General features: G+C 46.6%; 1 protein-coding gene across 2 annotated transcripts in view; it reads right to left on the reverse strand.

The window, feature by feature from the left end:
- TRMT61B (tRNA methyltransferase 61B) overlaps window positions 1–2,685 on the reverse strand; it is a 33,535-nt gene extending 30,850 nt beyond the window's left edge. The window contains exon 1 of one of the 2 annotated variants that reach the window (XM_073556343.1): window positions 2,033–2,685. In XM_073556343.1, the coding sequence (XP_073412444.1) occupies window positions 2,033–2,389 (357 nt within the window). In that variant the 5' untranslated portion in view covers window positions 2,390–2,685. Of the gene's footprint in view, window positions 1–1,288 lie in introns of both variants that reach the window. The other variant, XM_073556342.1, reaches the window with a different exon arrangement.
- Window positions 2,686–16,048: the final 13,363 nt, after the last annotated feature.

A 16,048-nucleotide genomic window follows, 5' to 3' on the forward strand; every position in this document is an offset into this window, starting at 1 on the left:
GGGGAGGTGAGAGGCGACCAAGTGTCACGTCAGACCATTCAAACCCATTTACATGAGTGTGGTCTGCGTTCTAGACGCCCTGCAAGGTACCGGACCCCACCACCATGTGACAGGAGCATCTACGCTGGAAGAGGGACCAGTGGCCTCAGTGCTGTTCACTGATGAAAGTGGATTCATGCTGAGCAAAAATCACGGCCGCCAACGATGTTAGAGACATATAGGAGGGCGCTGTGTATCAGCCATTTGTCACCAGACAAGCCTGTGATGGTGTTAGTGTGGGCAGGTGGGTGTAGTCAGTACAGAACTGCCTGCACTTTGTGACAAGCCCCTACTACTGGAATAACATCATTACTCCAGTCATTGTGCCTCTGCACGGACAACACCTAATGTCATCTTCATAGACGACCATGCTCCAGGTCATCGAGGGAGCATCATTGGGGAGCGATTGCTGGAGACTGGGGGGACCTCACATGGAGCGGCTGCACTTTCTCCAGACCTGAATCCCAGAGAAACCTATGGGATCAGCCGAGTCTCCGTGTAGAGGCTCGTAACGCTGTACCCCAGAACCTCAATGACCTGAGGGACGCCCTCCAATAAGAGAGGGACACCATGTCTCAGCAGACGATAACTCCTCTTGTGACCAGCAGGAGACGTCATTGTCAACTTTAATTGATGCTCCAGGGCAAGTTGCTTTTTTTCCAATAAATTGTTTGAGATGAGGAAATCACCGTCGCGGCTTCTACTGATTGCCCAACCGTCAAGAGAAAATATCACTGCAGCAGGAACATTTTACAGTTTCCGTAAATTTCACCTGAAAGCCAAATATCTTTTTCTGAGTAAGGTGTCTGACATAAAATACCCCTTGAATCACTCATTAGTTCTTTCTTCTTTTCTTCCATACAGTGAATTTCAATTTGTCACTATTTGCAAAACTTCTGATTGTCGTCAGTGAATGGCAGAGATCTCAATTGCATGAAAAGACTCAGAATGCTGCACAGTTACAAGGTTAGCACCTTTAGACAAAAATAAAAATAAAAAGGATGACCCGAGGGATGGGAGAGGATATTGATAACGGAAAGGGATAATCAAAGAACCATGTGCTCTAAGAGCAAATCTCTCCAAGAACCCAAATGTCGATCAGCTGGATCTACCATATATCCGCTCTCTTATGCCGAGTCCTGCACCCGCTCCGTCTTGTTCGACCCAACTGGTGCATTAGTTATAAAGGACAAGACGATAATCACCAATCATAGTACAAGTTGCCGCACTACATCACGGGGACACGGACCTTTGGATAGGAGATGGTGGGCCCCCTCTTCATGTACAAGACATATTCATCAAGCGAGGGTCTTCTCAGGAAGAACTGATGCCCAGTGGAAGTCCTGACTTTCTCCCCGGACAGTTTGCCCAGTAAGTCTGTGTAGTTGATGGCCCCCCAATTACTGACCAGTTTTCCGGAGTCCTTCAGCACAAACATCTTCTGGAACATGGAGTAGCGCCCGTGGTTGTACTCCGCTAGGAGCAGATCTCCAGACTGGAAGGGGACACCCTGGAAAGGTGCAAAGTCTTGGGGTGATGAATTTGGGGGGCAGCACAGTTTCTCTTGGTGGGATGTTGAAGGTTCTTGGGAAGGCAGATGCTCAGAAATACCATGAGGTCCATGCTCTTGACAGGATAAAGGGGGTCTGAGCTGCTCTGGGTGGTCTTGGTAGGAGGATGGGGGTCTGAGCTGCTCTGGATGGTCTTGGGAGGATGATGGGGATCTGAGCTGCTCTGGATGGTCTTGGGAGGATGATGGGGATCTGAGCTGCTCTGGATGGTCTTGGGAGGATGATGGGGGTCTGAGCTGCTCTGGGTGGTCTTGGGAGGATGATGGGGGTCTGAGCTGCTCTGGGTGGTCTTGGGAGGATGATGGGGGTCTGAGCTGCTCTGGGTGGTCTTGGGAAGATGATGGGGGTCTGAGCTGCTCTGGATGGTCTTGGGAGGATGATGGGGGTCTGACCTGCTCTTGGAAGGATGTTGGGGGTCTGACCTGCTCTGGGTGGTCTTGAGAGGATGATGGGGGTCCTGCGGTGCTCAGCTGCTCTGGACTTTGCAGATCTCTGATCTCCTGGGAGATAAATTCTGGAGGGATGATGCTACTCAGTCTGTCCAGGGGTGACAGAGACCTCCTCCTCCACGTCCTTATGCCTAGGGGACTGGCAGGTTGGGGGGATTCAGGCTGCCCCTCAGCTTCATGACCTTCCTGTGAAGATGAGCACAAAGTGATGCAATGTTGCAGCTGCACCCCGAGTCTCCGCGTCTGCAGATTCCTTGCACTGCCAGCAGAGGGCGCCCGACACCAGAGTGCGGCAGAGCACAGCCTTCTCCCCGCACACACCGCTGACATCCCGGGGGCAACGGCGGAGAATCTCCCCAGATCAGCGCGTCATCATCCGGGGACAAGAAGGAAGCGGCAGCGCAGAGCGCACACGTGGGGGAGCGAGCAGTGCTTCCGGCCGTGCGCAGCGTTACACGACACGTGCTGCGGGACAGGAGGCTGCAATGAGGAGAGGAGGCTGCAGCAGCTGCAGGGACAGGAGGCTGCGGTGAGAGGATTCTGTAGTAGGGTGAGGAGGTTGCAGCAGCTGCAGGGAGAGGAGGCTGCAGCAGCTGCATGGATAGGAGGCTCCTGTGAGGATAGGAGGCTGCAGCAGCTGCAGAGAGAAGGTGGCTTTGAGGAGAGGAGGTTGTGAAAGGAAAAGGAAGAGCTGCTGCAGAGGCCCAACAGAACAGAATGACAAAGTCCTGCTTGGGACCTTATTGATAAATGAGCCCTCACCGTTCACCACTAACATTGATAAGTTGCTTTCATGGCGTCTGCAGCAGAAATATTTTATACTATAATATGCAAATATTTTTTGACACAAAATAATTTCTGTTCTCCTACAATAAACTTTTCTTCCCCTCCAAATAGAGGAAACTGGAAAAATGTCATGTACTTAAACCAAAATATGTATATTCTGCACCCCTCCTCAACTGTTTTTCTTTGGGATTGTTGGAACCCAGTGATTGGCTGCAGCGGTCACTTCTGCGGTAGTTACGACATCACTGCTGCAGCCTGTCAATAAAGACTCGGGAATTGGAGACGAGGCATCGCCGGAGTGGGGGAGTAACCGCTGTTTGTTATTGGACAAACCTGTGAACATATAAGGCTAAGTGCACACGTACCGGAACTCTCGCGGAAATTACCGCGAGAATTCTGGAATTCCATTCCGCGGGAAAATCGCATTTTAAATTCCCGCGATTTTCCCGCGGAAAAACTAGCATTTTGCAAGCGTATTTAGCTTGCAGAATGCTAGCGTTTTCCAAGCGATCTGTAGCATCGCTTGGAGAACTGATTGACAGGTTGGTCACACTCGTCAAACATAGTGTTTGACGAGTGTGACCAACTTTTTACTACTGAGGCCGCCTATGCAGCATCAGTAGTAAAAGATAGAATGTAAAAAAAAATAAAAAATAGTGTTATTCTTACCTTCCGACGTCCCGCGCATCCGTTCCCAGTAATCCTTTGCGAAAACGCCCGCGATGACGTCCGTTCTCGCGGGATCGCGATGTCTCGCGGTAATTCGCGATGACGTTGCGCGAATGACCGCGAGAACGGATGCCATCGCGGGCATTTTCGCAAAGGATTACTGGGAACGGAAGCGTGGAGAAAGGCGGGAATGCTGCGCGGGACGCCGGAATGTAAGAATAACAATATTTTTTATTTTAAATTCTATTTTTTACAGGGATATGGTACCCAAAGCCCGGAGGACAGCCTCCTCTCCTCTGGACCGTGGGTGCCATCTGCAATTGTTCTGCTTACTTTCCGCATGTTGTGCACAGCCACATGCGGGAAGTAAGCGGAACAATGCATTCCTATGGGTGCGGGATCGCCGTGATTCCGCAAATTAATGAGCATGCTGCGTTTTTTACCGCAAAGCGATTCCGCCGCGGTAAAAACCGCAGCATTAGCACAGCATTGCGGAATCCCATAGGAATGCATGGGATGCTTATTTTTCGCGTTTTCGCGGCAAAATGGCGCGGTTAAAACCGCCGTGGAAACGCGAAAAAAACGCCACGCGTGAACTCAGCCTAAAAGTTAGTTCTGGAGAGTGGTGACCTCTATAAAGGGATAATCCTAAAAAAAATTAATCCCTACACAAAGGATTGGGGACCCCGACTGCCAGGATCTGGAGATGCGCCTTGAGTGGAAGATCACGTGTTCAACCTCCGCTCAATTTATTGTCTATGTGACTACGGGAGATAGCCGAGCGCTTCACGTGAGGAAGGTTCATCCCTCGCCGGATCCTTGCATGGGAGAAGGCTGCTGCAGGGACAGGAGGCTTCTGCAAGGATAGGAGGCTGCCGTATTGAGAAGAAGCGTAGCTGCTGCAGGGAGGAGGCTGCTGCATTGAGAAGAGGCACAGCTGCTGCAGGGAGGAGGCTGCCGTATTGACAGAAGCCGATGGCTCCTGTTGCTCACAATAAAGGGGCTTCACAATTCTCCGAAGAGGTTGCTAATAGCCGGAAGTGGTCAAAAATGATGTTGAGAAGGCCGAACTTTTAAATTTCTATTTTGCTTCTGTGTTCTCTAAGAAAGAAAATGTAACATCAACTGATCTTCATAGGGCCATCAAAGAAATAAAAGAATCCACACTATCCATAAACAAAGAGATGGTGAGGGAACACTTAGCTAATTTACATCTCCTGGTCCAGATGAATACATCCTAGGGTACTGAGTTAGAGGAAATTGCAGAACCACTAGCCAGAATCTTTGAAAAATGCTGGAGAACAGAAGTTCCAGAAGATATTGTCCCCATCTTCAAAAAAGGAAAGAAAATAGAGCCAGGAAATTACAAGCCAGTGAGCCTTACTTCCATATCAGGAAAGATGTGTGAACAAATTGTTACACTGCATGTATGTAACTACTTGGATAAGAATACAGTAATTAACCAGAGCCAGCATGGGTTTGTAGCAAACAAGTCTTGTCAGACTAATTTAATTTCCTTCTATGATGGAATCACTGACTGGGTGGATCAGGGAAATGCGGTAGATATAGTACATCTCAACTTCAGCAAAGTATTTCATAAAGTTATCTTATACTATCCTTATTGAAAAAATTATCAAGTGTGAGATTGACAAGGCTATGGTTAGGTGGATTCATAGCTGGCACAGTGATTGTACTCAAAGAGTGGTAATAAATGGTTGCACATCCAATTGGAAAAGTGTTTCAAGTGGGTAGCACAAGGCTTTGTACTGGCCCAAGTATTGGTCAACCTTTTTATAAATGATCTATATAAGGGAACTGAAGGTAAGCTAATAAAATTTGCAAACGATGCAAAGCTAGGAGGGATAGCTCACACTAGAGAAGACAGAGAAAGGAATCAGAAGGATCTAGATAAGCTTGAACAATGGGCAGCGACTAATAGAATGGTATTTATCAGGGAGAAATGAAAGATTCTACATCTGTGCAAGAAAAACAAAAATTACTTCTACAGAATGGGAGGAATAGAACTAAGCAACAGCACGTGAGAAAAAGACTTGTGCATACTAATAGATCACAGACTGCATGAGTCACCAGTGTGATGCACCAGCAAAAAACGCAAAGTACTAGGATGTATTAAGAGAAGCATAGAGTCTAGATCACGTGAAGTCATTATCCCCCTCTACTCCTCCTTGGTCAGGCCTCATCTGGAATACTGTGTCCAGGTCTGGGCGCCACATTTTAAAAAAGACATTGAAAAACTGGAGCAAGATTAGAGAAGAGCGACCAGGATGGTGAGCGGACTGCAATGCATGTTCTACGAAGGACGTTTAAAGGATCTGGGAATGTTTAGCTTGCAAAATAGAAGGCTAAGAGGAGACTTAATAGCTGTCTACAAATATCTGAAGGGCTGTCACATTGTAGAAGGATCATCTTTATTCTCATTTGCACAAGTAAAGACTAGAAGCAATGGGATGAAACTGAATGGGAGGAGACACAGATTAGATATTAGAAAAAACTTTTTGACAGTGAGGGTGATCAATGAGTGAAGCAGGCTGCCACGAGAGGTGGTGAGTTCTCCTTCAATGGAAGTCTTCAAACAGAGGCCAACTATTTTTGTTCTATAGTAGTAACATTAACCCCTTAGTGACATCTGCTGTACATGTATGTAAGATGTGTGCAATCCTGGTATAGAGTGGGCTCAGAAACAGAATCTGCTCCATACAGTGCAGGCGTCAGCTGTGTTACATGGCTGGCTTCAGAGAGTAGCTTCCGTGATCTGAGCTAGCTGTGTGACTTCTCTAAAGGAAACGTGTCAGAAACTTCTACCGCCCAAAACCATTTACATCATTGTGGAGCCTGTTAAAACTAGGTCCATCCATGACTCCATAGTGCTGCGTTATAAGCGAGAAACAATGTTTTGAAGTTCAGTGTGGCGATGCTCATACAGCTCCTCAACCTCATGCGGTCTTCACTGCCTTTTCCCATCCTCATCCACGATAACTGACAGATAAATCTCTAATAATAATAATAATAATAATAAAAAGCTCTGATTTCCTTAACTTTTCAATGGTTACTCCGTCATATAAATGAATGTTGGGAGCTAGAAGTGTCTGTCAGATTCCATTTAATGACCAGGCATTTTTTTTTTGTTTTTGTGCTTTTGTTTTTTTTCCTCCTGTTGTTCCAAGAGCCATAATAGTTTTTTTTTTAAATTTTTTCTATCGGCATAACAGCCGTACCAGACGTGTGTGTTTTGCGAGACGAGTGGGAGTTTCTGAAGGACACCATTAATTTTACTTTATAATGTCCTAGAACTCGGAGTCTTTTAATATGGTACTAGATATGCTGGAGGACTCAGAACAGGAACCGGAGGAATAATGTCAGGCTCCGTGGGATCCCTGAGTCTGTGGCCTCACGTGACCTTTCCTCGGCCCTTCACGGCATTTTTAATTCGCTCTTAGGGAAACCATCCACTGAAACCATCCACTGAACACATTGAAATTGATCGAGCTCATCGCTCGCTAGGGCCCACGAACCCCGACACATCTAAGCCGAGGGACGTCATATGCAGGATCCACTACTTCCAAACTAAGGATGACATCATGCGTAAGGCGAGGGACCACGATGCTATAGACTTTAATGGATCTGATATTCTTCTGTCTGATCTCTCACGCTTCACCCTGGCCAAGCGGAGGGTTCTACGTCCCCTCTTGGTGATGTTGCGGGAAAATAGGATCCCCTATAGTTGGGGCTACCCATTCCAATTGCAAGTACGCAGTGATAAGGGTCTGACAACTTTGAGATCCCCGTCGGATCTCCAGAACTTCACCGCTGCTCTGGTTGCGCTGGGGGACTGGCCTCGCCTCACTACGTCTGACTTATGGGGACTGCGCCGCGATGGAGGACCTCCTGCTGGGACTATGGGAAAGAGGAAGCGGAGCTCCCGCCGGAGACATGGATCCGTCACTCAGGCCAACGACACGTGATCATCCTAGATTATATGTTTTCTATTGTCTCTTTTGTTCCGCCTGCAGTACCCCTGCATACTGTCGGGCTCCCAAGAGGAGTCTGGTCGTAACTTTGGTCAAGTTTGATTAATGCAGGGGGACTGGAGCCATATGTTTGGTAGCGTTTCATTTTCATCAGATTCTATCTGGGACACTTGAGCGGAGCTCCCAGCATAGCCTATTCTACACTGTTTATGAATGGTTTCCTACTCCGATGGGCACCCCAAATGATGTGCTTACCTGTTGTATTACTTTATAATTCCACTAATTATATCCTAGGCTGACTAACGCTACTTTTTCTTCTAAATTTAGCACTCGGACATGCCCCTTCGGAGACCCGTTCCGATTGTGTTCACTTCTGCAAATGTATCTGGTTTATGACTCGTCCTGTTGTATTTGTTAATATTGTTTATACTGACAGGTCTACAGACCTACGGGGTGGAGTTTGGATTTCCTTTTTTTTTTTTTTTTGCTGCAGGGGCTTGGCTGTTGGCTGCTTGCTCTTTGCCCAATCACCTCCCCACTAGGGTGTGTCTGTGACACTACTTCTCAGAGTTTTCTCTGATATTGTTCTCTACACCAGAGGCCTAGTGGCCTCTTGGTCTTCCCTTTATTTCTTTTTTCTTTTCGGTTGGTTCTGAACTACTCTCTTTCCTTGGTGCTTTACTTTTACTATCTCTGTCTCTTCCCACCACCCACCCCCCCTACTCCTTCCTGACCTGATTGTGCCACCTGTGGGCCCGATAGTTCATATGGCATCCCTACAACTCTGCTCACTTAATGTCAGGGGGTTTAATGTCCCCGAAAAACGATCGAAGGTTCTATACGGTATGCATAAGCAACGAGTTGACGTACTTTTGCTGCAGGAGACTCCTTTCCGATCAGACAGAATCCCTACGCTTAGCCATAAATACTACACGCAGTGGTTCCATGGAAGTAATTCTGATTCCAAGTCTAAAGGAGTCAGCATTGCATTACATAAGTCTCTCCAGGCTCAGGTTGTCGCCTCTAAGACGGATTCTGGTGGTCGATATGTGTTTCTGAAGCTTAAAATCGCCCACGATCTGTTCACCATAGCTAACATTTATCTCCCCAATCAAGACCAGGTCCGAGCATGCAGAAAGTACTTGCAGGACCTATCGGCTTTTGCGGAGGGCTACGTGATCATGGGAGGGGATTTCAATATGGTGTTGGACCGCGCTGTGGATTCCTCTTCGGGCAGGTCAGCGGTGTCCCCCTCGCAGATGGAGAGACTACGTCGGGCCCTGACGGACTCAAGGTTGGTGGATGTCTGGAGGTTACTGCACCCCACTGCCCGGGATTATACCTATTTTTCCACAATACACAATTCCTACAGTAGATTAGATTATTTTTTGATCAGCCCCGGGCTCCTGTCTTTTGACCCTAGGTCCGACAGAGACACGATGTTATGGTCGGACCATGCCCCGGTCTTGCTCTGCCTGCGGTTGCCGAGTCTCGTTCCGAAGGAATGGACCTGGTCCTTAAACCCTGGTCTCCTTGGAGATCTAACGTGTCAGGCGGCCGTGCGAACAGCAATCTCGGACTTTCTAGATTTTCACAAACATGACCCTACGGCTATTCCGTATCAATGGGAAGCTTTGAAAGGAGTCATACGGGGGGGTTTTATACAGCAAGGGGCCAGACTGAAAAGAGAGAGGAAAACTGATATAATGGGTTTGTTGACTTGTGTCCAAGCTTTGGAGACGGACCATAAACGGACTAGAGATGCTTGTGTGCTGACTGATCTCCTCCGGGCGTGCTGTGAGTTGAGCACCTTGTTAGACGCGACGTTAGCACGACAGAGGGACCGCTTCCGTAAATTTATGTACAAATATTCTGATAAACCTGGGAGAGCCCTGACCACTTATATTCCTACCATGAGATCTGCTACGGGTGAACTGGTCCATTTTCCTGGGGAGATTGTGGACTCGTTCAGAGCATATTACGACTCTCTTTATAATTTAAATGGCCCGTTGTCTGATATGTCCCCCCTCGAGTTTCAAGCACGGGTGGATGATTACATCCGGGATACTGGGCTCCCGCCTATGTCGGTGGAGGAGTCTGAGACCCTGGAGAGCCCCCTTTCAGAGCAGGAGGTTCTCGACACAATAAAATCCTTAGCTAATGGAAAGAGTCCTGGCCCTGATGGATTTTCCGCTGCCTTTTATAAATTGTTTGCAAACTCCCTAGTCCCCTTCATGATCAAACTGTTTAACTCTATCTCGGCCAGCTGTCCCTTTGCCCCCCAAACGCTGATGGCTACAATCACTGTGATTCCTAAACTGGGTAAAGATCCCCTATTATGTGCAAGTTATAGGCCCATATCCCTTATTAATGTAGATGTGAAGGTGTTCGCGAAAGTGTTAGCTGGTAGACTGAACCCTGTTCTCCCTGGGTCCATCCATAATGATCAGGCAGGCTTTGTGCCTCACAGGGAGGCCAGGGATAACACGGTGAAGACGTTGCTCCTGACTTCATACATGCGCACAGGAAAGGTACCATCATGCTTATTATCTATTGACGCTGAGAAGGCGTTTGACCGCCTAGGTTGGCCCTTTCTACGTGCTTCTCTGCAGCAACTAGGAGTGGGTCCTAACATGATGGAGAGGATTTTTGCTCTACACTCACTGGCCACTTTATTAGGTACACCTGTCCAACTGTGTGTTAAGACTTAATTTCTAATCAGCCAATCACATGGCGGCAACTCAGTGCATTTAGGCATGTAGACATGGTCAAGACAATCTCCTGCAGTTCAAACCGAGCATCAGTATGGGGAAGAAAGGTGATTTGAGTGCCTTTGAACGTGGCAAGATTGTTGGTGCCAGAAGGGCTGGTCTGAGTATTTCAGAAACTGCTGATCTACTGGGATTTTCACGCACAACCATCTCTAGGGTTTACAGAGAATGGTCCGAAAAAGAAAAAAAATCCAGTGAGCGGCAGTTCTGTGGCCGGAAATGCCTTGTTGATGCCAGAGGTCAGAGGAGAATGGGCATACTGGTTCGAGCTGATAGAAAGGCAACAGTGACTCAAATTGCCACCCGTTACAACCAAGGTAGGCAGAAGAGCATCTCTGAACGCACAGTGCGTCGAACTTTGAGGCAGATGGGCTACAGCAGCAGAAGACCACACTGGGTACCACTCCTCTCAGCTAAGAACAGGCATCTGATGGCTACTTTCAGCAGGATAATGCGCCATGTCATAAAGCTCGAATCATCTCAGATTGGTTTCTTGAACATGACAATGAGTTCACTGTACTCAAATGGCCTCCTCAGTCACCAGATCTCAATCCAATAGAGCATCTTTGGGATGTGGTGGAACGGGAGATTCGCATCAGGGATGTGCAGCCGACAAATCTGCGCCAACTGTGTGATGCCATCATGTCAATATGGTCCAAAATCTCTGAGGAATGCTTCCAGCACCTTGTTGAATCTCTGCCACGAAGAATTGAGGCAGTTCTGAAGGCAAAAGGGGGTCCAACCCGTTACTAGCATGGTGTACCTAATAAAGTGGCCAGTGAGTGTATATCATAGACCTACAGCCCGTCTCAGAGTTAATGGCACCCTCTTCCTGCCCATTAATATAAGGAACGGGACCCGACAGGGTTGCCCCCTCTCTCCTTTACTCTATATCCTCGCGATGGAGCACCTAGCAGTGGCATTACGGAAGACACCCGATATTGAGGGTTTGCGGATTGGTCAACATGAGTTTAAGATATCCCTATATGCGGATGACTTACTGGTATATATTACCAACCCGACTGTGGCCTTTCCCGTACTTCTCCGAGAGTTCCGTAGGTTCGGGGAGGTCTCAAATTTTAAAGTCAACTAATCCAAGACGGAGGCGCTCAGTATCTCCTTGCCTAATGATCTGGTTTCTCAGCTCCAGATGTCCTTTTCTTTTAAGTGGAAGACGGCCGCCTTGAAATATTTAGGAGTCTTAATACCTGCTGACATTAACGCAACATATGCTCTGAATTATGTCCCGCTCCTGCAGAAAACTATCTTGGACCTTAAACGATATAACAGACCTCAGCTATCTTGGTTCGGACGGGTAGGAGTGATCAAGATGGAAATCTTGCCCCGATTCCTCTATCTTTTTCAGACGGCTCCTGTGCAAGTCCCGGATTGCTTTTTCAGGCGCCTGCAATCTGCTATCGATAGCTTTATTTGGGGAACTAGGAAGCCGCGGACTCGGTTCTCGGTACTAGTGAGACCCAAGACTAAAGGGGGGGTAGGCCTCCCTGATTTTAAACGTTATTATCAGGCAGTCTTGCTCTCTAGGATAGTCGATTGGAGGTTTGGCGATGCTCATAAACAGTGGGTGTTCTTGGAGAAACTTTTATCGCCCTCTTCTTTGTATTGGCTACCTTGGCTGGGGGGGATCGGACGCCCGCCTGTGTCAAGTTATGCTCCACTCACACAGGTTGTTCTGAGGTTCTGGGACAGAGCCTACGTGAAACTACGCCTGATCTCTCAATTGAGCAGATTGAGTCCCCTTTTTGACAATCCGGTCTTTCCCCCAGCAATGAATAGATCTACGTTTTTGTGTTGGACGCGACCTGACGAGGTGGTACTGGGTCAGGTGAGGGATAAACTTGCGGGGCTTTCCGATGTGAGGGGGTTGCGAGGCCCTGGTCAAACGACGCCGCTGTCCTGGCTGGAGTTTCTGCAATTGCGGAGCTTCCTTCTCAGTATACCATGAGGGGCGCCAACGCCATTTGAGTCTCTGATGCTCCCTACCGAGGGTCCCTCTCGTGGTTTTGGCGCTCTATGGCCTGGTCTTGAACTCACTTCCCTCTACTACGCTCGGCTTCATGGAGGCTTGGGAGAGGGACCTGGGGATCACCTTTTCTGAGGCGGATAGTTTAAAAATGTTCACTCTCGCGCACAAGATGACAATGTCCAGTCAGTCGCAGGAGAGGAATTATAAATTGCTGACGCGCTGGTATAGGTGTCCCACACTTCTCCATAGAATTAACCCGGAGACCCCGGATACCTGTTGGAGATGTGGATCCGCCGCAGGCTCTATGCTTCTTGTTTGGTGGTCCTGTGGTCTCCTGCAACCCTTCTGGAGCTCGGTGTTTGATGCCTTTCATCTGATGACTGGGGTCCGCCATGAGCCCTCCCCCCAAATTGCCCTACTGTCCCTGATTCCCAATTTGATAGCTTCGGTTAAAAAGGGGATTCTAAGATTCTGTTTAACGGCTGCCAGAGCAGTTATTCCTCGGCATTGGAGGTCCACTGAGGTTCCCTCCACGGAGGAATGGATATCTGAAATGGAGAGACTACATCGTCTGGAGTCAATGGTGGCGGTGGTGACGGTGATTTTGCATGTGAACAGGGGCGCACCTGGTTCCTCTGGCAATCCTTCAAGGAGAGCGCGGGGTTCCTGAACTGGCTACATACATATTCACAACCCTCAATACGTGGACACTGATGCTATTGGGTCCCCTTTAACTTTCTCCCTCCCTACTCCCCCCTTTCTTCCTATTCCACCCCCCCTTTTTTTTTTTTTTTTTCTTTCCTTCTCTCTTCTCTCTTTTTATCTTGCTTTCCTTCTTCTTACAGTCATGGCCAAAAGTATTGACACCCCTGCAATTCTGTCAGATAATACTCAGTTTCTTCCTGAAAATGATTGCAAACACAAATTCTTTGGTATTATTATCTTCATTTAATTTGTCTTAAATGAAAAAACACAAAAAGAATTGTCCTAAAGCCAAATTGGATATAATTCCACACCAAACATAACAAAGAGGGTGGACAAAAGTATTGGCACTGTTCTAAAAATCATGTGATGCTTCTCTAATTTGTGTAATTAACAGCACCTGTAACTTACCTGTGGCACCTAACAGGTGTTGGCAATAACTAAATCACACTTGCAGCCAATTGACATGGATTAAAGTTGACTCAACCTCTGTCCTGTGTCCTTGTCTGTACCACATTGAGCATGGAGAAAAGAAAGACCAAAGAACTGTCTGAGGACTTGAGAAACCAAATTGTGAGGAAGCATGAGCAATCTCAAGGCTACAAGTCCATCTCCAAAGACCTGAATGTTCCTGTGTCTACCGTGCGCAGTGTCATCAAGAAGTTTAAAGCCCATGGCACTGTGGCTAACCTCCCTAGATGTGGCCGGAAAAGAAAAATTGACAAGAGATTTCAACGCAAGATTGTGCGGATGTTGAATAAAGAACCTCCACTAACATCCAAACAAGTTCAAGCTGCCCTGCAGTCCGAGGGTACAACGGTGTCAACCCGTACTATCCGTCGGTGTCTGAATGAAAAGGGACTGTATGGTAGGAGACCTAGGAAGACTCCACTTCTTACCCCGAGACATAAAAAAGCCAGGCTGGAGTTTGCCAAAACTTACCTGAAAAAGCCTAAAACATTTTGGAAGAATGTTCTCTGGTCAGATGAGAAAGCATCAACATAGAGTTTACAGGAGAAAAAAGAGGTATTCAAAGAAAAGTACACGGTCCCTACAGTCAAACATGGTGGAGGTTCCCTGATGTTTTGGGGTTGCTTTGCTGCCTCTGGCACTGGACTGCTTGACCGTGTGCATGGCATTATGAAGTCAGAAGACTACCAACAAATTTTGCAGCATAATTTAGGGCCCAGTGTGAGAAAGCTGGGTCTCCCTCAGAGGTCATGGGTCTTCCAGCAGGACAATAACCCAAAACACACTTCAAAAAGCACTAGAAAATGGTTTGAGAGAAAGCACTGGAGACTTCTAAGGTGGCCAGCAATGAGTCCAGACCTGAATCCCATAGAACACCTGTGGAGAGATCTAAAAATGGCAGTTTGGAGAAGGCACCCTTCTAATATCAGGGACCTGGAGCAGTTTGCCAAAGAAGAATGGTCTAAAATTCCAGCAGAGCATTGTAAGAAACTCATTGATGGTTACCGGAAGCGGTTGGTCGCAGTTATTTTGGCTAAAGGTTGTGCAACCAAGTATTAGGCTGAGGGTGCCAATACTTTTGTCTGGACCATTTTTGGAGTTTTGTGTGAAATGATCAATGTTTTGCTTTTTGCTTCATTCTCTTTTGTGTTTTTTCATTTAAGACAAATTAAATGAAGATAAAAATACCAAAGAATTTGTGTTTGCAATCATTTTCAGGAAGAAACTGAATATTATCTGACAGAATTGCAGGGGTTGTCAATACTTTTGGCCATGACTGTATATCTCTATAACTGCTTTTCTTACAGGTTATTTATTTTGTTTATAAGGTTCATATCTGGAGATGTTTTTCAAGATAGCAAGCATGTATCCTAAATATGCCAGAGTCCTTGTTTGGCTATAAGTGTGCTGCTTTTACAGAGATTTAATGTTTAGCCTTGGACATGGTAAATGGCTCTCTGTACTGCTTTTACTGTTTAAAAAAAAACAAAAACTTCAATAAATATATTTACTGAAAAAAAAAAATAATGTCCTAGAAAATGAGGGAAACCATTCCCAGAGCGGTGAAATTGTGACTAGAATCCCAGCCATTCTACCATTGTTTTGTGTTTAGGCCTTGTTCACACATTCAGTATTTGGTCAGTATTTTCCATCAGTATTTATAAGCCAAAATCAGGGGTGGAAAAATCAGAAAAAGTATAATAGAAACTCGTCACCACTTCTGTATTTATCACACGCTCCTGGTTTTGGCTACAAAAACTGATGGAAAATACTGACTGAATGCTGACTGTGTGAATGTGGCCTTACAGAGTTTATTGTGCAGTGAAATGGCCTGATAATAGGACTCTCTGGATTGGTCCGATTACAGTGATACCGAACTTGTCCAGTTATTTTTTAATTAGTAGTAAAAAGAAAAAAACGGAAATTTGTTAAATAAAAGTGTTACCATTTTTTTTAGGCCATTTTATTTTTCCGTGGATGAAGCTGTGAGCGGCTCTTGTGGTTTTTGTGCCTTCAGTTGATGTTATTGATCCCATTTTGGAGTACATTTATATTTTGATCACTTTTTATTGCATTTCTTGGAGAGGTTCAGAAACCAAAAAGATGGCAATTTTTGGTGTTACAATTTTTCTTTTTGGCTTCAAAATAACTTTATATTGTGATCGGACTTTTTTTTTCAAATACTTTTTAATTTTGATACTAGATTAAGGGGCGTTATTTAACCTTTTAGCGTTTATTTTTACTCGTTAGATCCCCGCTCTCATACTATATGTATAAAGGGAAAGCACGGTGCTCCGGCGAAGGTCGGCCTGCGGCTGAGCTTCATCGGAGGACGGAGATGGCGGTTATGGGCGTCTTCAGCTGGCCCCCGGCTGATGTGGTAAACGGAGGGGTGATCCTGTGTGACCTCATTTATATACCGGGGTCAGATACTGACAGCGGCACTCAAAGGGCAGCGATCGGAGCTCAGCTCTGGCACATATGGTCCGAGTGCTGATAGTTTGGAACCGTCACCCAGGTGACGACCATAAAGGGAGAAAATAATTTAAAAAAAACAGTGGAGGCGTCGCATGAACCCGGAACAGTCCCAGTACTGCCCGATACCCAGCTCCAA

The sequence above is a fragment of the Dendrobates tinctorius genome, unplaced genomic scaffold, assembly GCF_039654945.1.
Source record: "Dendrobates tinctorius isolate UK_male_01 unplaced genomic scaffold, ASM3965494v1 ptg000232l, whole genome shotgun sequence".
Classification (NCBI taxonomy): Eukaryota; Metazoa; Chordata; class Amphibia; order Anura; family Dendrobatidae; genus Dendrobates; species Dendrobates tinctorius.